General features: G+C 37.3%; 1 protein-coding gene across 2 annotated transcripts in view; it reads left to right on the top strand.

The window, feature by feature from the left end:
* Adad1 (adenosine deaminase domain containing 1) overlaps positions 1 to 21,362 on the top strand; it is a 34,074-nt gene extending 12,712 nt beyond the window's left edge. Inside the window, exons 7-12 of one of the 2 annotated variants that reach the window (XM_041659492.1) lie at positions 1,401 to 1,524; positions 4,418 to 4,588; positions 5,763 to 5,992; positions 10,846 to 11,083; positions 14,888 to 15,020; positions 21,249 to 21,362. In XM_041659492.1, coding sequence (XP_041515426.1) covers positions 1,401 to 1,524; positions 4,418 to 4,588; positions 5,763 to 5,992; positions 10,846 to 11,083; positions 14,888 to 15,020; positions 21,249 to 21,362 — 1,010 coding nt within the window. The remainder of the gene's footprint in view (positions 1 to 1,400; positions 1,525 to 4,417; positions 4,589 to 5,762; positions 5,993 to 10,845; positions 11,084 to 14,887; positions 15,021 to 21,248) is intronic. The other variant, XM_041659493.1, reaches the window with a different exon arrangement.
* The last annotated feature ends 2,457 nt before the right edge of the window (positions 21,363 to 23,819 follow it).

Raw genomic sequence — 23,819 nt, 5'->3', positions numbered from 1 at the left:
CTGGGGTCTGTTGGTTTCCAGCATAATCAAGAAATGATCACCAGGTTCAGGAAGAGACCCTACCTCAGGATCAGGCAGAGAGTAATGGAGGGACAGACTTGACATCCTCTTTTGGTTTCTGAACATGAGCACATGCACAGGCATGCACATACCCCCACACACGTGAGCATGCACTCACAATTCCTAGGGCAGTTGTTCTGGCTGCCTCTGTTTCCTCAGGGTGATACCCTGCATGGTTCCATCTAAAGTGGATGCTCTATACCCCTTAGGTTGCACCTTTAATTCCAACTTATTCGGAAAAGATTTAGCAACTACCTTGCATGATAACCTCTTATTCTTCAAATCAGTTTTTATTTCCTTCAAAGCACATATTATAATGTGGGATTTGTTTGGCTTTCCCCCCTTGTCTCCTGCATGCTTAGTGAACGTTTGTTTTTTTCAGCATTTCACCCTAGCATCTATTCAGGCCTGGTATAGGCCAGGACATTTCTAATGTCTGTCGCATGAGTAAGTCCCTCAGATTGCAGGCATAAATTGAACTTCGTTTGAAGGGTGAAGATAAGTTTATCTGAAATCATCAGCATAGAAGTAAAAGATAGAAAGAGGAAGACAGAGGTGAATTGTGTTGTTTTGAAGGAAAAGCAGTGAGCTACTCACTAGACTATTGACAGGACCCATAACTAGGATGTGGAAAAGAAAAGACTGCCAATTGAATTGTCCATTTTCAAAGCATGGAATTTCAGATATGAACACAGCAAAATGTGGGTGGGGAAAAAAGACTACTGAGAAATACATAGAGATCTTCTTTATTTAAAAACAAGTCAGCTTCAATCCAACAAAAAAAACCTAATTCAGTTTATAGAGAGATTGAGTGGACTGAAAAAAATTGGAAGCACTATATAGAGTATTCAGGACAGAAGTAGAGTAGTAAATGGAGTCTTGTTAACTGTGGTACATATTGAAGGTTAAGGTTGTTTGGTAATTCTGTTTAATTAAAAGTTTAGGTGATGTAATGTGCATAAGATAGTTGCCACTTAAATTGAGATAACTACTAAGATAACAGTCTTAAGACTGTTGGAACTGTATTTGCTGTTTGTTTTATCTGACTGAAGATTGAGGATAGGTACTAAGAGATGGCTCAGCAGTTAACAGCTCTACTGCCTTTGTGGAGGACCTGAGTTTGATTCCCAGGGCCCACTTTGGGTGACTCTCCGCTTCCAAGGGCTCCAACACCTTCTGGCCTCTTGGGGCACTGGCGTACACGTAGCACACACACACATACACACACACACACACACACACACAAATATATGTATAAAATCTTTTAAAAATATATGATAAAGGTAGAATTTGGGCAACTGAAGAGAGAGATTAAAATAACCGCTTGCTGCTGTTTTCAGCTGGACATCATGAAGTTGTGGCTATAGGCACAGGTGAATACAACTACAGCCAGTACATCAAGCCGAATGGGAGAGTGCTGCATGATACTCATGCAGTTGTTACAGCAAGAAGGTCTCTCCTTAGGTAAGTTAAAGAATGCATTAAAGGCCTTCAAATATTAATGTTCTCAGACCAAAGTAACTACATAAACATTTCTGTTACAAGTAGAGCAATACTTATAATAGAGCAAAGGATATGATAACCTCTAATCCAAGTCATCTGACATTTTTGTGTTGCTATAGTAACCTCACCATGGTAATTAAACTGTCTTGTGTAGATTTTGGTGACTTCCTTGTGAACTAAATTCTAAGACCCTACAAGATTTTTTAAAGTTAGAAATACCGTCTTTAAATGGTAACTGTAAGTGTAACTTAGGTTTGCACAAAGTAAACTTAATCTTACTTCACTTCTAAATTAGATGTACATATCTGTCTTAGGGTTTCTATTGCTGTGAAGAGACACCATGACCACAGCAACTCTTCTAAAGAAAACATTTAATTGGAGTGGCTCACTTACAGTTTCAGAAGTTCAGTCCATTATCATCTTGACAGGGAACATGGTGGCATTCAGACAGATGTACTGGACCTGAGAGTCCAGTACATCTTGCAGGCAGCAGGAAGTCGACTGAGACACTGGGTGATACCCTGAGTGTAGGAAACCTCAAAACCTGCCCCTACAGTGACACACTTCTTCCAGTAAGCTCATACTCCAACAAAGCCACACCTTCTAATGCTACTCCCTCTGAGATTATAGGAGCCAATTACATTCAAACTAACACATTACCCAAAGGCGGCAGCAGAAGAGCACAGGTTTTCAGTTACAAATTCCAAGCATGGTCTACTGATTAGCAGAATATAAACAATATATCCTTTAGATAAATGGTTCTCAACATGTGAGTCATGGGGTCACATATCAGATACCCTACATATCAGATATGTTAGAATTAATAACAGTAGCAAAATTACAGTTATGAAATAGCAATGAAATAATTTTATGGTTGGGGTTACCACAACCTTGAAGAGCTGTATTAAACATCTGAGAACCACTGCCTTAGACTGATAGATCAAAAGAGAAGGAAAGGGGCTGAAGTCAGATTTCCCTCTCCTTTTTTTTCCAGACTGATCATTCTGCTCTTCACAAGAAGTAGTAGCATGTGGTTCAAAATGGCCAAGAATGTTTGTTCTCTTTAGAAGCTGATGTTTATAAAAACATTAACAATGAGAACTTAGTGTTACATCCCATGATGTACACCAATTTTTTTATTTTCTTGAGCCATTAAACTTTGTTGTCAGTTGTTTTACTTTTTTGATCTTTCCTCTTTTGACATTTTGGGGGCCCACCACCCAGCTCTCAAATAAATCACACATGGAGTCTTATTCTTACTTATTAATGCCCAGCCTTATCTTTTTTCTTGCCAGCTTTTCTTAAATTATCCCTACTACCTTTTACCTCTGGGCTTTTTTTTTTTCTTACTTCTGTATATCTTACTTTCATTCTTAGTCCGTGGATGGCTGGGTGGCTGGACCCTGACATCCTCCTCCCTTTGTTCTTTCCTTGTTCCTCCTTCCCTTTCTCGTTTCTCCTTTTATTTATTCTCTCTGCCCTGCAGCCCCACCTATCCTTGCTCCTGCCTCACTATTGGCCGTTTTTCAGACCATCAGGTGTTTTAGACAGACAAAGAATCACAGCTTCACAGAGTTAAATAAATGCAGCATAAATAAAAGTAACACACCTTAAAATAATATTCCCCAACAAAACTTCTTACAAACTTTCATTATAGCAAATATCTAATCCAAATCTAAGTAAGTGTTCTCATCCAACTTTTTAGTTATTAGTATTCTTCTACTCTTGTTTAATTTCTGTATTCTCACGGTTGCTTTTTTCTTTGCTGGAATATTGAAAAGCAAATTTAGATCTGTTTTACCTGAAAAAAATGCAGTAGCTAACTCTAATAAAGAAAGAATTGTATAATTTTAAAATTTGTTAGAGAAAAGTGCTGGGGAGATAGATGGATCAGTATGTTTGCTCTGCAAGCATGACAACCTGCTTGCAAATCTCTGGAACTCAAATATAAAGCTGGTCATGGCTGCATGTTCCTGTGACCCCAGCTTTAGGGAGTGGAGAGTCTCAGAGATCAATTGTCACCTAACCTAGCCTAAACTGTAAGCCAAACTGTCTTTCTCAAGGAAATAAGAGGGAGAGCAGTTGAGGAAGACGTCCATCGCTCTGTTCTAGCCTTTGCATGTGCACTGTCTTGCACACATATATACATAAAACAGACACAGCATTATTGTGGAAGCCCTTTAGGACATTGCAACTCACGGTTGTCCATTCTTCCTTGATACTGAAGGAATTATCTGACCTTCTTAACGTGTGGAGTGGTTTTCTGTGCTTGACATTGTTACACACTGGTGTTTTATTATGTATTTCTGGTAGTGAGAATAGAGTGTAGCTTAAGGTCATGATGTTTTTGTAAAATAATATCAGTCCCTTACAGATTAGTTGCCATCTTTCAGGCTATCTACTTCATTTCTAGTACAATGTAATGTTCCCTGTGTTATATCTGTGCTCTTGGATTTTTCTTCAACACTAAGAAACTTGAGCCACTGGTGATGGTGGTAGTAATAAAACAGTAGGAGTAACTTGTTTTGATAGGGAAAAAGCATCAAGTTGGTTTTTCAGAGCTATCTCAGGAAGAAAGGAGGAACCTGGAGTCAGGGGTTCTTTACAAATATAAAGTGTAGGATAGTAATCAAGCAATGACGCTTTAATATAAGTTACAGGGCAGTCCAAGCTGAGGACTTCTTGAGGTGCTTAATTTTTCAATAGATAAAGCTAAAGTTATGATAAGACTTTTGTCAATATCAAAACTTTTGACATACAGAGATATTGCTCATGTTACATTTGGTTATGATATTCATTAAGATAATATCTGCATTAAATTTTATTACTTAACAAATCACAACATTTATTTTAGGTACTTTTATAGACAGCTTCTACTCTTCTATAGCAAAAATCCTGCTATGATGGAAAAGTCAATCTTTTGTACAGAACCAGCTTCTAATCTGCTTACTCTGAAACAGAACATCAACATTTACCTCTACATGAACCAGCTGCCTAAAGGATCAGCCCAGATTAAGTCACAGTTGTAAGTATTATGAAAGTTGTTTTTAAGACAGTAGGATGATAACTGTATATATGTTCTGAATGCCTGTCTCAAACAGAGTAAGCTCAGTCCGTATTGGTACAAATTTGTATCCATATTGTAGCCTTGAGTTATTTGTGGGTTTCAGAGTACCGCAAACCTCCCCCTCTCCATTCACTCTGTCCGAGGCCAGTTCTAAAGGTGCTCACTCTTGTTTCACCACTGCTTCCACTCTACTTCACGAGCTTTAGAAGACTGTGAGTCTGTGCAGTACTCATATTCACATACAGGAGATTAAAAACTGCTCTGTGGCCAAAATGTCATTACTGTGATGAATATATAGTATCAGGTAAGGCGAATGCTGAACAGTACAGGCACAGTGAAGAAAGAAAAACATACCCAAGTCTGACCATCTAGAAATAACCACAGGCAATATTTTTTTTATAAAAGATTCTATAAATCACTTTGAAAATAAGAACTATGGATAGATACAATTCAAGAAAAAATGACTTTAGATTTTATTAACATTTTATTATAGGTGAATCTTGAATAAAAGTTTTTCCATTTCATCATTTTGTAGTTCTAAATCTTTTTCTATATAGAAGAAACTAGCTCACAAGTTACAAGAACAAAGTATTTTTTGTTATTATTACTGGTTTTTAAAGACAGGGCTTCATGTGTTCCAGACAATCCTTGAATAATATATCCTCATTATATAGGCAAAGCTGGTCTTAAGCTTCTTTGCAGGAGTCATGAGGTTTATACAGCAGCTCACTATATACCCCTGGCTGGCCTTGAAGTTGTTGGGTAGACAAGACTGGCTTTGAACTCATGGAAATCTGCTTGCCTCTCCCACCCATGTGCTGGAGTTAAAGGCGTACACCACCATACTAGGCCTTACCATCCTATGTTAAAGGACATAAACAATGCTAAAAATAGGAAAATTGTGCTGCGACTCTGTGTGTCGGTAATTTGTTGTTCATTGTTATTTGCGGGGAGGTGATGAATCCATTCCTATTTTCTTTGTGTTTGCTTCTGTTCATGTTATTGGAATGAAGTGTGTCCTGGTAAATTAAACCTGTTAGAGACAAATCTTGAGAACATGCACATTTTACTTTTAACAAATTTGTATTTCTTAAAAAAAATAAATAAACAAAACTTTCTTTCCTCTCTCTAGACGCCTTAATCCACATTCTATTTCTGCGTTTGAAGCCAATGAAGAACTGAGTCTCCATGTGGCTGTTGAAGGCAAAATTTATCTTACTGTTTACTGTTCTGCTGATGGAATTAATAGAGTAAACAGTATGTCCTCAAGTGACAAGTTAACAAGATGGGAGGTGCTGGGTGTACAGGGAGCGTTGCTGAGTCACTTTATCCAGCCCGTGTATATCAGCAGTATACTTGTCGGTGAGTTGTAGCACAGTTTAGATATGACTTACCAGTATATAGCCAGCTTTTGCATACATGAAAGTAAAGTAAAAGCAGACATATTATCTGCTTTGTTGAGCTGTTGTTTTATAATGATTGGAAATTACACTTACTATATGACTTCTATAATCTTATTGGAGGCAAAGAATTAACATACTAGTCACTTAGATTTATTCCATCTGGAATTTACAGCTTCACTTACCTCATAATGAACCCCATTTCCTTATGGAAAAGATGCTGTTTTGAACCTCCTAAATTTAAAAGCTCATGCTACATTTTATCTTCTCTGATATAAGAAATTGAATGTCCATTTTGGATCCTTCTTATCTTTATATCATCTTAAGCATTTGATCATTATGAAGATCCTTTTAATTGGTCAGATAAATCTGATTAACTAGAATATAATTGACAGATTATTCACTTCCTAGCTAGAGGATGCTCTGAAGTTTGGGTTTATATTTGAATGGCTTTTCAGATACTATCTCATTAAAAAAGAGTTTGGGGCTCTTCTTCTTTTAAGTTGGTATACAAAGTAATGGGATTCAAAATGACATTTTCATTTTCATATATGCATGTCATTATACATATTTCTGTTTTATGTGTTATCATTTAGCACACACAATAATGGGAATCATAATATTTATATGCATGTGTATGTCATTGTACTGTGCTCGTATCCATGTCTATTATTCACTAACTACATCCTTCCCTCCCTCCTTTTGATGGTCCTCTTTGAATTGCATGCTGTGTGTGTACACATAAATGCATGTACACACATGCACACATATGTCTATATATATATATATATATATATATATATAAATTCTTCATATGAGAGAAAACATGACTAAATACGTATTGTGTTTATATACTGAATTCCCTTTTCCCATTCACCTGTTGAAGGGTACCTAGGCAGGTTTCATGTCTTATGTACTGTGCTTCCTGCTGTGTGTGTGTGTGCATGCCAGTATTGTGCTATTTTGGATCTATAGGTCAATCATCATGGATCTATAGGTCAATTTGATATCAGGTATTGTGATGATTTTAGCATTGATCTTTCTGCTTAGGATTAGGTTATTTAGATCTTTAGTGTGTCCATGGGAATTTTCTAATTATTTTCTGATTCTGTGAAGAATGCTGTTTTTAATTTTGATGGAGATTGTGTCAAATTTGTAGTTTGTTTTTTGTTAGCTATTTTCACAATGTAAATTTTGCATACTGATGGATTTGAGAGGTCTTTGCATACTCTGTCTCTCTCAATTTCTTTGTTTGGTGTTTTAAAGTTTTGATTGTAAAGGTATCTCATCTGCTTGGAAAGATTTATCTCCAAATATATTTAAGCTATTGAGAATGGGATTCTTTCCTTGGTTTCTTTTCCTGCAAGTTTGTCACTGATGTATAGAAATACTAGTAATTTTTAAATGTTGATTTTGTAACCTACTTTGAAAAAAGTTTTTATAAGATCTTTGTGTGTAGAAGGACAGCCTTGTTTTCTTGTTATGTTAGAGGAAACACTGTAAGGTTTTTCCCCATTTAGTATAATGTTAGCTGTAAATTTGTTGTATGTTTCCTTTATCTTAATTTCTAAGGGCTTTCCTCATGAAGAAATACTGAACTTTGTACGCGGTTTGTCCTGCTTCTATTTGAGATCATGATAAGATTTCTAACCCTAAGTCTATTCATGTTCTGTGTCACAAAGCATTCATTTGTATATGCCAAAACATCCACCCTTAGATGCCTAGGATGGAACCAGCTGAACATGGTTCATGTTCTTCATGTGTCATTGGATTTGGTTTGCAAGTGTTTCATTGAGAACGTTCACATCTGTGTTCTTTGAAGCAATCAGTATATAGTTGTTATGTCTTTGTCTGGTCTTTAACATCACAGAATGAGCTTGGTAGTGTTTCATACCTTTCTATTTTATAGACCAGGTCAAAGATGTGAGACTTTTTAAAATATTACCAAATAGCCCCAGTCAACTCTCACAGTAACCATGGGTGAGAATACATGCTCATTTCCTATGCTTCATGGGGATCTATTATGTGATACTTTTTAAGATCATATGGTTGACTAAAATTCTTACTATGTTTACAGTTTTAGTCAATTCAAATACTTTCTCAAGGCATTTTAAATTTTTCTAAATCTTCTGTAGAAGTCCCTCTTTGTTTTTGATAAATATGAGTTTGAGATATAAGAAATTTATGTGCATTTTCTGCAATCACAGACTTGATGAAGACAACTTTTGTTAAGTTTTATGATGATGTTTTTAAAAATTTGTCATTTGTATGATGTAACTTTACCCTGTAGTTATAATGTTGTTTAAGAGAACAGACATTGATTCCCTTATGTAGTTGGTTAGTGGTTTGGAGCAGGAGTATAAGAATTAGATATCTGGTCATTTGACTGCCATCTTGCACCTGGCAGTTTAGGGTGGTAGTATACAGACAATAAAAAGAAAATGGTGCTGGAAAGTTGCTTCAGGTTTTTCATCTCACAATCTCTGTGGGTCCCACATGAAAATAATTGGCTGTCTGGTTTAATCTAAAAAAGTCTTATGCGTATGAATAATAAAATGAAGATTTCCAGAACTCTTGGAATCTGCCTATAAACCCAGAAGCATACATTTTAGAGACTCTTCGGGGGTTCTGACACAGGTAATTGAATGGCTCACATTTTTAGCAATTCTCACTTAAAAGAGAGTGATTTGATTCCTAGGACATCTTGAGAGTTAATTGAACTTTATTCTGTCATACAGTTTATTACCTAATACATATAGCACTTACTAAATGCCATTCTAAATAGGTATTCATCTAAGCCTGTTGTTAAAACACTCAGTAAAGTGGAATATAGGCGTGAGTACAACCAGTTATGTTAATCAGGCAGCTCCAGTTCTTTACAGACTTCTTCCTTTTATATAATTGAACTTTGCTTCCCTTTTAATTCCGTAGAAGGGAGCAATTACAGATTAAATTTAATTCTTTGAAGATGACTTTATCTTCTTTTCTCTTAAGTCCTTTTAATAATTCGTGTTTTTGTGTTCACATGTCACAGTATATATGTGCATTTGGAGGTCAGAAGGGATCTTACAAGAGTAGGTTATCTCCTTCCACTGTGTGGGTTCTGAGACCAAACTCATTAGGAATTATGTCAGGGACTGTACAATTCTTTATATTTATTCTTCCAAGCCTATGTTAACTTAAAAGAATATGAATGCAAAGAACAGTGTGTTTAAATTTTCATTTTAATTTCTGAGAGGTTTTCAGGGTCTTCAATAGGAGGTTTAGACTTAAATAAAGGGCAAGAAACATGCATAACCAGTCCCTTGTTAGGATCTATCCCACGCATCATTGTCTCAATTCTAGTTTCTCTGCAAGATTGTCTGACAAGTTGCCAAACTCCCTTTCCCTGGCTGCCACTAGGATCCCAGACTTTTCAAGTTTCTTGGGGTACATCTAAATTTTAGTAGTTTGATAGCCAAAGTGAGCTATGATAGAGACACATTTGGGTCTCTTGAGAATGCCTTCACTCCTTTCAACAATATTGTGTGAATACAAAGAAAGCTTTTATTACTGTTCATGTTAACCAAAAATGGTCATTCTATAATTACTTTGTGTCCTTAAATTGGAACATTGTGGTTCCATAACAGCTATAATTTGTGCTCATTAAGTATAAAAAATTATTTGACTTTCACCAACAATCAGATGCTGATTTCATGCAAAAGCCTAAAAATCAAGACAGAGTGAACAGGTTCTTTCTGGCAGAACTCTGTAAAAAGTACCATTTCTTTGTGGTTTAGTACCGGTTCTTTGCAATTTTTTTAATTTGTTTTTTTATTTTTTGTATGTGAGTGTTTTGCCTGCATGTGTGTCTGTGTACCATGGGCCTGCGGTGCTTAGAGAAGCCAGAAGAAGTCATCAGATCTTATAGTACTGAAGTTAGAGAAAGTTGTGAGCTGCTGTGTGGATGCTGGGAATCAAACTCTGGTCCTCTGGAAGAACAGCCAGTGCTCTTAACCCCTGGGTATTCTCCAGTCCCTGGTTCTTAACCCTGGGGCACGCTCCAGTCCCTGGTTCTTAACACCCCGCCCCCCCGCCCCATGCTCCAGTCCCTGGTTCTTAACCCCCCCCCCCCCGCCCCATGCTCCATTCCCTGGGTCTTAACACCCCCCGCCCCATGCTCTAGTCCCTGGGTCTTAACACCCCCCGCCCCATGCTCTAGTCCCTGGGTCTTTACTTTTAGTCACTATTGCTTTTTTCCTTTTTGATCATTCCTCGATGGAAATTTTGTCATTACCTTGTCCTGATTCTGGTCAAATATATGGAAATAAGTGCTAAGAGGATAGATGCGGGGTAGAGAAAATTAAGAGAAGTGAGCTTTAGGGTATTTGCAGTTAACCCGAAACACAATTAATAAAAACTCAGAGAGAAAGATTGAGCTGAAACCCGAAAAGCAAAACAGCCAGCCACTGACTCAGTCTCAGTCCAAAATGACAATCCTGCCTCCAGGAATCTCAGAATAAGACTGAGCCCGAGAGCTGTTTCCTTCCATTTTATAATCCTTTCTCCGGCTGGGATTAAAGGCGTGCCCTGCCCAGTTTCTATGGCAAACTGGTGTGGCTACTGGGATTAAAGGTGTATGGCAGTGGTCTGTATGGCTGATCTTCAGGCAAGCTTAATGGTTAAAAAACAAATGAAATGTGGGATAGAGAAAATTAGAAGAGAAGTAAGCGTTGGAGTATTTATAGTTAACCTATTCCCGTTATATACCTTTTTTTTAGCACAATCTTTTCTTTGACCTTAAATTTCTGAGTGTGTTTTGTTTTTGCTTTTTAGGTGATGGGAATTGCAGTGACACTAGAGGCTTAGAAATCGCAATAAACCAACGTGTTGATGATGCGCTCACTTCAAAACTTCCCATGTTTTACTTGGTCAACAGACCTCACATTAGCTTAGTGCCCACTGCATATCCTCTGCAAATAAACTTGGACCACAAATCACTCAGTCTGAACTGGGCACAAGGGGACAATTCTTTGGAGATTGTGGATGGCCTAAGTGGGAAGATCACTGAAAGGTTAGAATTGCTACTTTCTCTAAAATCATATATTAAGCACAAGAAGACTTTTTATTGAAATTTTATTCTTTTTTTTTATTGAGAAAAGGAGAAAAAAAAACAAGTTTCCACCTCCTCCCAGCCTCCCATTTCCCTCCCCCTCCTCCCCCCCTACGCCCCCTCCTCCCACCCTTCTCCCCCTCCCCCCACTCCTTTCCCCCTCCCTCTCCAGTCCAAAGAGCAGTCAGGGTTTTCTGCCCTGTGGTAAGACCTAGGACCTCCCACCTCCGTCCATATCTAGGAAGGTGAACATCCAAACTGGCTGGGCTCCCACAAAGCCATCACATTACGTAGGATCAAACCCCCGTGCCATTGTCCTTTGTGTCTCATCAGCCCTCATAGTTCGCCATGTTCAGAGAGTCCAGTTTTATCCCATGCTTTTTCAGTCACAGTCCAGCTGGTCTTGGTGAGCTCTCAATAGATCAGCTCCACTGTCTCAGTGGGTGGGTGCATCCCTCGTGGTCCCGACTTCTTTGCTCATGTTCTCCCTCCTTCTGCTCCTCATTGGGACTTTGGGAGCTCAGTCCAGTGCTCCAGTGTGGGTCTCTGTCTCTATCTCCATCCATCACCAGATGAAGGTTCTATGATGATATGCAAGATATTCGTCAGTATTGCTCAAGGATAGGGTCATTTCAGGTTCCCTATTCTCAACTGCCCAAGGAACTAACTGGGGACCTCAGCTTGGGCACCTGGGAGCCCCTCTAGGGTCAGGTCTCTTGCCAACCCTAAAGTGGTTCCCTTAACTAAGAATTGTGGTTCCGTGCTCCCCTGTCCAACCTTCCTTTATCCCAATCCTCCTGCTTTCCCAAGGCCCGACCTCCTTCCCTTCTAACTTTTCTCTCCCCATCTCCCCTTACCCCCAACCCACCCCACCCCAAGATCCCAATTTTCTCCCCGGCAATTTTGTCTACTTCCCTTAGCCAAGAGGATAACTATATGTTTTTCCTTGGGTTCCCCTTCTTACTTAGCTTCTTTAGATTCACCTATTGTAGACTCCGTGACCCTTATTTATGGCTAGAAACCAATTATGAGTGAGTACAACCCATGTTCATCTTTTTGGGTCTGGGATACCTCACTCAGGATAGTGTTTTCTATTTCCATCCATTTGCATGCAAAATTCGAGAAGTCATTGTTTTTTACCGCTGAGTAGTACTCTAATGTGTAGATATTCCATACTTTCTTCATCCATTCTTCCATTGAAGGGCATCTAGGTTGTTTCCAGGTTCTGGCTATTACAAATAATACTGCTATGAACATAGTTGAACAAATGCTTTTGTCATATGATAGGGCATTTCTTGGGTATATTCCCAAGAGTGGTATTGCTGGGTCCAGGGGTCCTTAACATGCATATATTAATGTACATATATTAATATACACATGCAGACATACACATATAAATAAAATTTTTAAGAGTATCCAACTGTGTGTTTGTGTGTGTGTGTGTGTGTGTGTGTGTGTGTGTGTGTGTGTGTGTTAAAACAGAGTCTCTATATAGGTTAACCTCAGGTTTTCAGTTACCTTGTCTCAGCCTGCTAAGTGTTAGGGATACAGGCATGGATCACCATATCTGTTAGGAATCCACCAATCCTTGCATGAAGCAGATGTATCTTGCATCATGAAACATGTTGAAAGATTATTTCTTTCCCAACATACACACAAAACTTACAAAGAACACTTGCTGATAATCAAAACTGCAACAAAAAATGACAGCATATTAAAACACATAGATATTACATACAACAGTACTAATTGAAGTTTTTCCACAAGTGTAAATGTTATTTGCTTTTTTTCCCCTCTTTTGGGTCTTGCAGGGGCTGCCACCCAGCTACCAAATAAATCATACATGGAGACTTATTATTACTTATGAATGCCTGGCCTTAGCTTAGCCTGTTTCTAACCAGTTTTTCTTAAATTATCCCAACTATCTTCTGCCTCTGGGCCTTTCCCTTTCTCTATTTCTGCATATCTTTCTTTACTTCTTACTCCACGGCTTCCTGTGTAACTGGTGGTCTGGTCCCTTGAGTCCTCCTCTCCTCCTTCTCTCATTTCTTGATCTCTCTACTCTCCTTTTTTCCTTCTATTTATTCTCTCTGTCTGCCAGCCCAACCTCTCCTTTCTCCTGCCTCACTATTGGCCCTTCAGCTCTTTATTAGACCATCAGGTGTTTTAGACAGGCAAAGAATCACAGCTTCACAGAGTTAAACAAATGCAACATAAAAGAATGCAACACATCTTTGTATCATTAAACAGGTATTCAACAGCATAAACAAATTAACACATCTTAAAATAATATTCTACAACATGTAAATGTGGTAGTAGAGATGACACCAAATTAGAAATTTATATTTATCACAATTATTCCTATGATCGCTCTGCTAGAGCACATAACAAGGACCTACTAAGGAGTAACCGTAAAAAGGAGAGTAGTAGGTGGTTTGTTGAAGAGTACAATACAGCTTTATTGACTCAGAACACTATCATGATTGGTGAGGAAATGTCAGGGTGATGCTTGCTGTTACTGCTGTCCATAACATCAATATGTTGAATAAAAAAAGTAGACATAAAATACGGGGGAATGGAGGTAAAACAACCACTGTTAAGGGGATTTTATAGATTGAAGCCAGTACCTCACAAACACTAGGCACGTTCTGCTGTGTTCCTCAGTTCTGTTGAAAAGCCCAAGGAATTTACGGAAAATCTACCAATACTATCATGGTAGGAAATTAATATACAGAGATTAATAGATTTTGTATACATGAGTGCATGCTAACATTTGCTACATATAAACTACCTCAAATTCAGTGATTTAAAGCAACACTATATTATTGTTTCTCAATAAATGTTTGGATCAGCTGAGCGGTTCTTCTGGATCTAGTTAGAACTCCTGCAGGCATCTGGAATCAGGTGTGGGTCAAATAAAATGTCACTTTGGTTGATCTCTTAGAGAAATAACTGTCCTTTACCGGTTAGGCTAGTCACAGCACTCTTACCTGAACATGAAGGGGTCTCAAGAGAAGAATGCAGGGTTCCCCTGAAACATAGACTCTGAACTTGCACATTTTCTCTTTGTGGCACCATAACAAATCACAAGGCTAGCACATGTTCTAGGGGGCGTCTGCCTCTGAAAAGCTACATGGAAACCAGAAGAATTGAGGATTTTTACGGTTTTACTCATCTGTCACCAGGAACAGCTAATATGAGGGGGAAGTTGCTTAGCGCAAAGGTTTGTGATCTGTTACAACAGACGAATAATGTATTCATGTGCATGCAAACACATATGCATGGATGGATGGTTTCAAAGTAGTGTTTTCTAAATTACAGTTTGCTTGCAGAGAATGCATTGTACAATTTCAGGAGATTTGATACATGTATCCATCCAGGTCACCTATTACTCTAGTCAGAATTCAGTGGCTGTCCCCACTCCAGAAGGTATTTCTACACTCCCTTTCTTCAATCATAGGAGAATAACTCTTTTAATTTGTATTACCATAGATTAATTTTCTTTAAATAATAGGAATATTCAAATACAAACATTGTTTTAACTTTTGATGCAGTACAGTAATAAGTTAAACTAATTTAAGTTATATTAGCTTCTGACAGCAGTTAAGTAACTCAAGTTGCTTCTTATCTAAAATAGAGCTTCAGTACATGCATTCTTCTTCCTAATCAGGATCCTAAATGTCTATGAACTGCCTTTAATCCCTACAATTGCCAGCATAAGTCATTAACTATGATTATTGCATGTTTCATTCCTTTCAACTTTAGTTCCCCATTTAAAAGTGGTTTATCAATGGCAAGTCGGCTTTGTAAGGCTGCAATGTTAAGTCGATTTAATCTGCTTGCCAAGGAAGCTAAAACAGATGATTTACTTGAAGCTCGTACGTACCACGCAGCTAAGGTAAGGTGACCATAGAAATGTAGCTAAAGACAGTAATGTGGCGAATCTATAGAGACAACAAAAATTGTTTAAGTAGTTCTAAATATAACATATTATCAAACTTATTCTGACAATATTGCTTAGCACCTTTTTGTTATGCCCATAGATACAAAGGTTATAAAACTTTTTACTGTGCATGGCATTATTAACTAGAGAATGTTAAGTCTTACAATAATACATTGCTCAAAGTAAGTTTAATTCCAGACTCTAATTTAAAAGTGACTTAGTAGATAATACAGATTATTTTCTTCCTAAACAAATTTTGGGGGTGGGAGGGATAGATTAATAGTTATGATTGCTTGTATGGCAGAGTGGTATTAGCGCATACCTTTAATCCCAGAAGCTAGTTCTAGGACAGGCTCCAAAGCTACACAGAGAAACCCTGTATTGAAAAACAAAACAAAACAAAAAAGATTGCTTGCACATGCAAGACAAGCACTAAGCTAAAGTCACAGTACATGCTGGATTTTATTTTTCTACTATCATCTAATATGACATGTCAACTACAAGCCTGTGTGCATGTTCCCACCTACAGTCATATCAACTACAAACCTGTGCACACATCCCCACCAACAGTCATATCAACTACAAACCTGTGCACACATTCACACCTACAGTCATATCAACTACAAGCCTGTGTGCACGTTCCCACCTATACTAAGTATAAGCTTTTTTTTTAATAATATTATTGTTTTCAGTGATGTCTAGAAGCTATACGTATTTGTGTAAGAACAAATATAAAAAGCTTGATAATGTCAAAAACAGTCTTTTGTAGAAATGAATTCAAGGTAGTAAAATTTAAATATCAAAACTATATGTTCTTGAAAAAGTGCTAGGATTTTAAGAATAACAAGTTCGTGTTCTTGCTTGGAGCTCTTTTCTTTCTCTTGTCTTCATGTCTCTAGTCGGAATGGTGGGGAGTGTAGTTCACACCTCTAAAGTCATGGAGTTACTGTCAGAAGAAAAGGCCTCTGCGTGTCAGAGGATAACAATTTGTGGATTTTTTTTTCAGTTTAAGAGGTCCAACTTGGTAGGAAATGAATAGGAAAAGTTGTTGAATTCACTGGCTCAAGTTGCAGTTCTTGTTGGAGACAAGTGCTAACTCTGGTTACCAGAATGATACAGGGAAATTGAAAGACTGGGATAAATTTGAAATTCTCTGTGTTCTATGATTGATGTGGAACTACAGAGTCATATACAGGACAAGGTCAAAAAGTCAGGCTATGAACAAAAACCAAAGGATGCTTAAGATATATATCAAATATTCTTGATGTAAGTTTGCCAGAAGATGGCAGAAGCCTTACAGGTCTAATGTGTTTGAGTACAGTGTCTGCTGTTACTGAATAATTTATCTCTAAACTATAGAAACACGGTAACCACTGGAATGCTGGGCCTAGTGTAAAAATTAAAAATAAGATAGAATAAAAAGCTAGGATGAGACTATCAAAGCTATATACCTAATGAAGACAGACCTCACAGTAAAAGCAGGAGAACTTAAAAGTAAAACTTAAACATCACAGAAAATAGGTTCTGGCCACTATGGCATTAAAATATCAATTAACAGTGTAATGAAATCTGAGAAATTGCCATATATTTGGAAATTAATTTATGGATTAACAATGGTTAGTATGAAAGTCGGGCGGTGGTGGCGCACGCCTTCAATCCCAGCACTCGGGAGGCAGAGGCAGGCAGATCTCTGTGAGTTCGAGACCAGCCTGGTCTACAAGAGCTAGTTCCAGGACAGGAACCAAAAGCTACGGAGAAACCCTGTCTCGAAAATCAAAAAACAAAACAAAAAAAAAAAAAAAAACAATGGTTAATAGGAAACAACTTTCAGAAAAACGGAGAAATATCTTAGAATGAGTTGAAAAGCACAACGTATTGAAATTCATGGATGATTAAAGAAATAGGGAAATTGTATAGCTTTGAAAGTGTATATTACATAAGAATCCTAAAATCAGTGATTTAAGCTTCTGACTCAAGAAACTGGTTAAAATAAAAGTTGGGGGACTAGAACACAAAAATAAGTAAAATGGAATTAATAATATGGACTATAGTGGAAATCAATGAAATTTGAAACAAAAATTAAGTAAATGAAATATAAAATTGGCTCATTAAGAGAAATAAAATTTAATCTCTTAGTGATCAAAGAAGTATAAATGAGAACAGAAATTATTGAAAGCTGGAATGGAAAAAAGGGTCATTGTTATACACCACAAAAAGCCATTTCCAACAGCTGTTTGTTAACAAGTTAGATAAAATGGACATGCTGCTAGATCGACACAAATAAAAAGTATAACTGAAAAACAGAATATCCAACTGTAACTTAATCACATAGAGAAGCTATGAATTGTTAACATGTTCTTATAAAATTCTACAATACATAACAAAATTGTTATATAAATCCTACAAATCACTTTCATATATAGAGAACATTTCCCCAAAATTCTTGATACCCAAAATAATAAAAGCATCACAGAAAAAAATTATAATACAAACATAAATGTGAAAAGAAGTTAGCAAGGTACTGAAAAACCATCCAGTAGCATATAGAAATTCTGCTCTATGTTCAGGATTTGTTATGTCAGGTTTACAAGGTTGATTTAACATCAGTAAATTATTTTTATGTAATACACTGTATTAATAAGTCCAAGTTTAAAATTTTCATTATTAAATATGTTTAAAATGCATTTGACAGTCTACCTTTTTACAATAAAACACTAAGGAAGGAAAAAAATAGAAGTGAACTTCCCACAACTTCATAAAGGATATCAACAGTGAACTTAACAGTGGTATTATTCCTAGTAGTGAAATCTGAAAATTTTATTGAAATTGATATTGGGGAAAATTCTGAGAGATCAGAGAGACGAAGGACTCCTCATCTCTCAGCTTCCCAGCCAAAAAGAGAATGAGTGCCTGTTTCTTCCTGCCTTATCACTTTCTCTCTCTGCCCAACTGAAAGCTGAAATCTCCCTTCCCCACCTATGACTGGAAAGAAAACAAGGATGTTGACAATTACCCCTCTTCCGTTATTCTGTTTATCTGTTCTGATTTCCTGAAGAATGATCTGAAGTAACCATGGTTCAGTTTAGAATGAGTAATTATATTAAGTATATAGCAAGCCAAAGTAAAAGAATATACAGCAGGAGATAAAGAAAGATGGCAAAATGATGATTAATAATAATAATAAATGTGTAATTAGGTGCTTAAAACATGTAGCAGAAATCTCCTGGAGAAGCCCTATAAGACCATCACCTGGAGGACCTAACAGATTTCTAGGCAGAGTAGTGTCCTCTTGGGTGAGGTTTCCAAATAAATGAACAAACAGCAACATGGAGCATGTCTTCTTCCTCTGTGGGCTGCAAATGTCAGGAAATAACATTGCTAAGACTATAGGATAGATTTCCTGAGTATTTACTGGATAACTTACCATGTGCAATGTGTTAGATCATCATATGTGAATTTAGGAATGTCACAGAAAAGAAAAGTTTATTTGTATGTATGTATAAATTTTGTTGTATGTGGGTAACTGTGGAGACTAGAAGAGGGTATCAGATCCCTTGAAGCTGGAGTTACAGGTGGTTGTGAGCCACTGATGTGAGAGCTGGAACAAATATGAGTCTTCTGGAAAAGCAGCAAGCACTCTTAACTCCGAACCATCTCTCCAGCCCCTGTATCAGAACAATATTGTTGCACAAGTTCTAATACATGTTAGTAATAAAAGCCTGGAGTCAGATATTGGGGAAAATGCTGAGAGATCAGAGAGACAAAGGACTCTTTATCTCTCAACTTCTCAGTCAAAAAGAAAATGAGTTCCTATTTCCCCCTGCCTTATCACTTCCTGTCTGTCTTTACAGATCTCCAGACCTCTAAGGTTAGCTAGTGATTAGCTCTGCCCTCTGATCTTCAGGCAAGCTTTATTTGTACAAACAAGATATCACCACAACATAAAAAATAAATGATATAATTACTTTCTAAGAATAAATACTCCAAAAATTTATTTTAGAAAACTATTTCACACAACAGCAAATACACAGGCACACACACAGTAATAAACAAAAGACTTGTACACTAGAGATGATAAAACATTGCTGAGAAAAAGTAAAGAAGATGTAAACAAATGAGAGGATGTAACAAATTCATGAATTGGGAATCTCAGTGTTGTTAGGATGGCGCATGTCTCCAAATTTAATCTACTGCTCAGTGAATAATCAGTGTTGCTGCAGACACTTGTGTTGAAAATATCTGGTTGTGAGGTTGACAACATCTAAAGGTCATAGAAAATCAAAGCAGTTTTGGGCGATAACAAAGTTGGAAAACTTGCCTTGTTCACAATTTAATCACAATTTAAACTAGACATACCTTGGAAACTGCAGGTTTGTTTCAGACCACTCAACACAGGGAGTCAAACAGCTTTATATGGTCATGTGTGTAATAGTTAACTTTGTACAATACTGTACCCTAGTTACGTAGGTAACATCATTTCTTTAAAACATGATTTTTAAATGTTTCTAAAAACAACAACAGCAAAAACTTAGTTGCTTTGGCACTGGAGGAACTTGCTTTCATATAGATGGCTGCTGTTTAGAAACAGGGCTTCAGTAGATAGCCCAGGATAGCCTAACTCTCAGCAATCATCTTTCCTCCACTTCCCACATGCTGGAATGGCTACAGTTTCTCAAGATAGCAGTGAGGTTTGTCACATTCTTTCTTTCATGCAAGATTCAGTGTAGCAAACCTTGACATTGTTCATCGAGTAAATTTAAGTTAGATTCTAAATTTTTTGTTGTCGTTTCAACACGTTCACAGCCTCTACCAGGAGTAGATCCCACCTTAAGCGCTTGAGAGACTGAGGCAGGAAGATGTGAATTTGAGACTAGCCCCAGTTACCCAGAAGGACCTTGTCTCCAAACAACAGACATGCTTGAGTACACGTCCAGTAAGCCATGCTGTCAGCAGACGTGCGTTCATCCAGACTTTATTGTCTTCATATAAATCAGAAGACAAATATGTTTAGTGCGCTTCTTTTGATGACTGAAGGCTTTCAGGATAGTAAATGAACATTGGCTTTCACTTATAGCCAGTATCCCCATTAACCCTTAACAAAGCAGTTAGGTTATTTTTCAAAACTTTAAGCAGGCACAGGCTTCTCTTTAAGTCACAGGTGACATATTCTTCAAGATAAAGTTGATTACACTGAACACTGTAATTCAGTCACATTGGCCAGGTCTTCTAGACAGGGCAGGTAATTTCTTCAGCTTCTTCATCAGCACTTGCTGTTAGACCTTGCTCTTTGGTGGAGTCAGCTTCTCTCCCTAACCCTCACGAACAATTATAGTTCAGAAGATGGTGCCACACCAAGTGCTATTGATCTTCTGGAGAAAAGAGGCCTCATGCATTACAATAAGAATAAAAAATGGTACAGCCACTTTGGAGAACAATTTGGCTTCTCCCACCAACAAAGGTAAACATACTTGCTGTGTGACTCAGCAGTGCTGCTGTATTTGTGAGAAACAGAATTCACACGAATGTTTATGACAGCAATTTCCTAATAGTAAAAACTGAGGATAGTGCAAGTTCATGAGGCGGTGAATGGACTGCTGTAATAGACACGGACAATGTTTTAGTCTACAGTAAAGCCTAACCCTGACACATGGATTAGCTTGAATTGGGAAATGTGCTAGCCTGGCATTATAGAATGCTTACTGTATTAGTCAACTTATGTGAAACTTCCAGAAAAATAAATCTAGAGACAGAAAAATGTGTAGTTGCCTGGGGCTAGGGCCAAAGGTATATTATAGATTGACTGCAGGCAGGCACAATGGGCGATTTAGAGGTGGTGGAGTTTACCACTAGATTTTGCTGGCATTTGCACATCTCAGTAACTTTAACAAAGACCAAAATGTACACTTGCAGTGGATATAGTGATGGTAGTTATCTATAGTTTGGGTGTTATAGGTCATAGGTCATACTTTTTATGCTCTTTCAGTTTTTCTGCTGTGAATTTTGCTCTTAATTAAAATATTAAATAACAAGTAAAATTGCCTTCTTAGGCATGTTGGGAAATAATTGTTTTAAATTAGCACAGGCATTTAGAGTTTTTCATTTTTTTAAAACATAAAGTTAAACATTCTGAGGTTATTTACTTTGTAGGCCAATTTGATTCAGTTCAACTTTTTCTCTCCCTAGCGTATGTCTGGGCCCTATCAAGAAGCTAAAGCACTATTGAAGTCCTACTTACAGCAGCACGGCTATGGCTCCTGGATTGTGAAGTCTCCCTGTATAGAGCAATTTAGTATGTGAATTAGACAACACATTGTCATATTAAAAATCTTCTATTTTTGATGTGTTTGACTGGTAAAAATGTTTTAAAATATGGGGTTTCAGCCTTCACAGTAGAAGTCTTGCAACAGCACTGCCCAGATATTGTTAAACATGTATGAATACTCATGTCATCTTGCATTGAAACATTATGCTCCTTTGTCTTTTTTATAAAAATAATTACCAGACTAAACTCAAATAGATCCTCCTGCCTCTGCCTCTTCACTGCTGGGATTAAAGATGTGCACCACCACCATCCAGCTAGGAAATTGCATTTTTTTGTCTGTTTATTTTTTATTGTTGTTTTTTATTGTTGTTGTTGTTTTGAGAAAGGGTTTCTCTGTGTAACAGTCCCGGCCTGGAACTAGCTCTTGTAGACCAGATTGGCCTCAGACTCACAGGGCTCTATCTGCCTCTGCCTCTGCCTCCCCAGTCTGGGATTGTAGGTATGCACCACCACACTTGGGTTATGTAGTGCTGAGAACTGAACCCAGAATTCCATGCACTCTTGGCAAGCACTGTACCAACTGAGTATACCCCCCCATCCTTCCTCATCTCAGAAATTGTGAGGATTTATAAACTAGAGAATAGCAAATGAGTCTCCAAGTACCCATCATCTTGCTTTAGCAGGTTTTTTTTTTTTTTTTTGCTTTTTCAAGACAGGGTTTCTCTGTGGCTTTGGAGCCTACCCTGGAACTAGCTCTGTAGACCAGGCTAGCAGCTTTTAAATATAGGTAATATTAGATCACATAAACTTCCTCAATTGTTTCATGTTGGAGCAACATGTTACTTCATGAAAGGTAAAAGTATGTTTGGGTGCATATCTATGAGTCAGTTAGTACACCATAACAGTAGTATCCATTGTATTTGCAGACTGCTGGCACCAGAATTGACATGATTTATACAGTGGGATTTAGCTGCTATGTATCAGTCTATAGGTTTCCTATTACTCTTTTTTTTAACTGAATATGCCCAAAATACTGGCTCTTCTGTAGAGTTTTCCACAGTATTAGTTTTGTCTCTTTCATTTCCACAATAACATTTACCAGTCTGTCTCATTTTCTAAAGCCAATACTGAATCTAGAGTCCTCAAATTCAGTGTCAGGTTGTTAAACAAGAGTGCTTGTGGACAGTGTCATGTACTGTATTGTGTGCGTGTACGTGGAGGTCAGGCCCCTCCACCCCCAAATGGATCTAGTCTCCTTCCATCACGGGTTCCTCGGGTAGAATCCAAATAGTCAGGCTTTCAGGACAAGAGCCCTTACCCACAGAACCATGCTGCTGGCCCGGTGTTGTTTCAAGAGAAGGCACCATCCACCTGGTGCTTGCATGAATCCTTTGTTTTTTTTCAAAAATACATTGACTATTTTAACTTTGTATATGTCTATATAATTTTAAGGCTTAGGTTGTTGATTTTCTAATGTTTTCCTCATATGCATATCTTTATTGGCCTAAGCCTCATATCCTTATAGGCATAGATATTCTTATTACCACCATATATTCTATGTACATAATTATTGCAGCTCAATGAGGCAAACTAATTTTATTAATTATATTAACTGCAAATTCATTATAGAACACACCTTCTGTAAATATGGTTTACAAAAAACATTAGACTGTGAATATAATAACAGAAGTTGTCAGCTTCTTATTTATCAATAAACTATGCAAGAACTGCTAATCCCTGCTTCCATATATAAACATGACTTTTTTGCTTTTATAGGATAGTTTCTATAGGAGTCAAAAACTTGGTGCAACATCAAATAAAACTAATAAATAGGACCTCATCTTCCATCTTCTTAGTGTTCCAATTTTTATATCTGTAGCTGGCATTATTAAATCAATTCATTTTCCCTTATATATAACTTCATCTATCAAATATGCTTTCTTCCTAGCCTATCAACCCTAATATTCTAGTACTCTAACACTCCTAATTACTGACACTGAATTTCTATTAATTCTACCAAACTATTTGTTCAAAAGTTGACTATTTCTTCTTCTCTTTTTACCTTTGACTTTTTTATTTGTAACCTGATCAAGAATAGAGTTTTCTCATGGTATATTTATTCCGAGGCCCACCTAAACTATCTGATCAAATATCTCCTATTTTAATCACCATAATTATCCTTACTTCAGCCAACAACTATTTATTGGTTAGGAAGGCATAGGTACTGTATTATTTCTTCTTATTAGCTGATGATTTGGTTGAGCTGACACAAACATCATAACCCTCTAAGCAATCTTATTAATCACATTAGAGGCATTGGGTTCATGATTCTGCCAGACACCAACTCCTGAGAACTTCAACAGATTTTTCTTTGAAAAAACAACATCAATTTAATTCCTCTCTTAGGCCTTCTAATAACAGCCCCAGGCAAACTGGAACAATTTGGCCTCCCCCCTTACTCCCATCAGCCATAGATGGCCCTAACCCCATCT

Source organism: Microtus oregoni, unplaced genomic scaffold (assembly GCF_018167655.1).
Source record: "Microtus oregoni isolate MIOR12 unplaced genomic scaffold, Mior012 000010F_ref0000083, whole genome shotgun sequence".
Classification (NCBI taxonomy): Eukaryota; Metazoa; Chordata; class Mammalia; order Rodentia; family Cricetidae; genus Microtus; species Microtus oregoni.
Note: the sequence above shows the minus strand (reverse complement) of the source record. Positions and strands in the feature narration are given on the sequence as shown.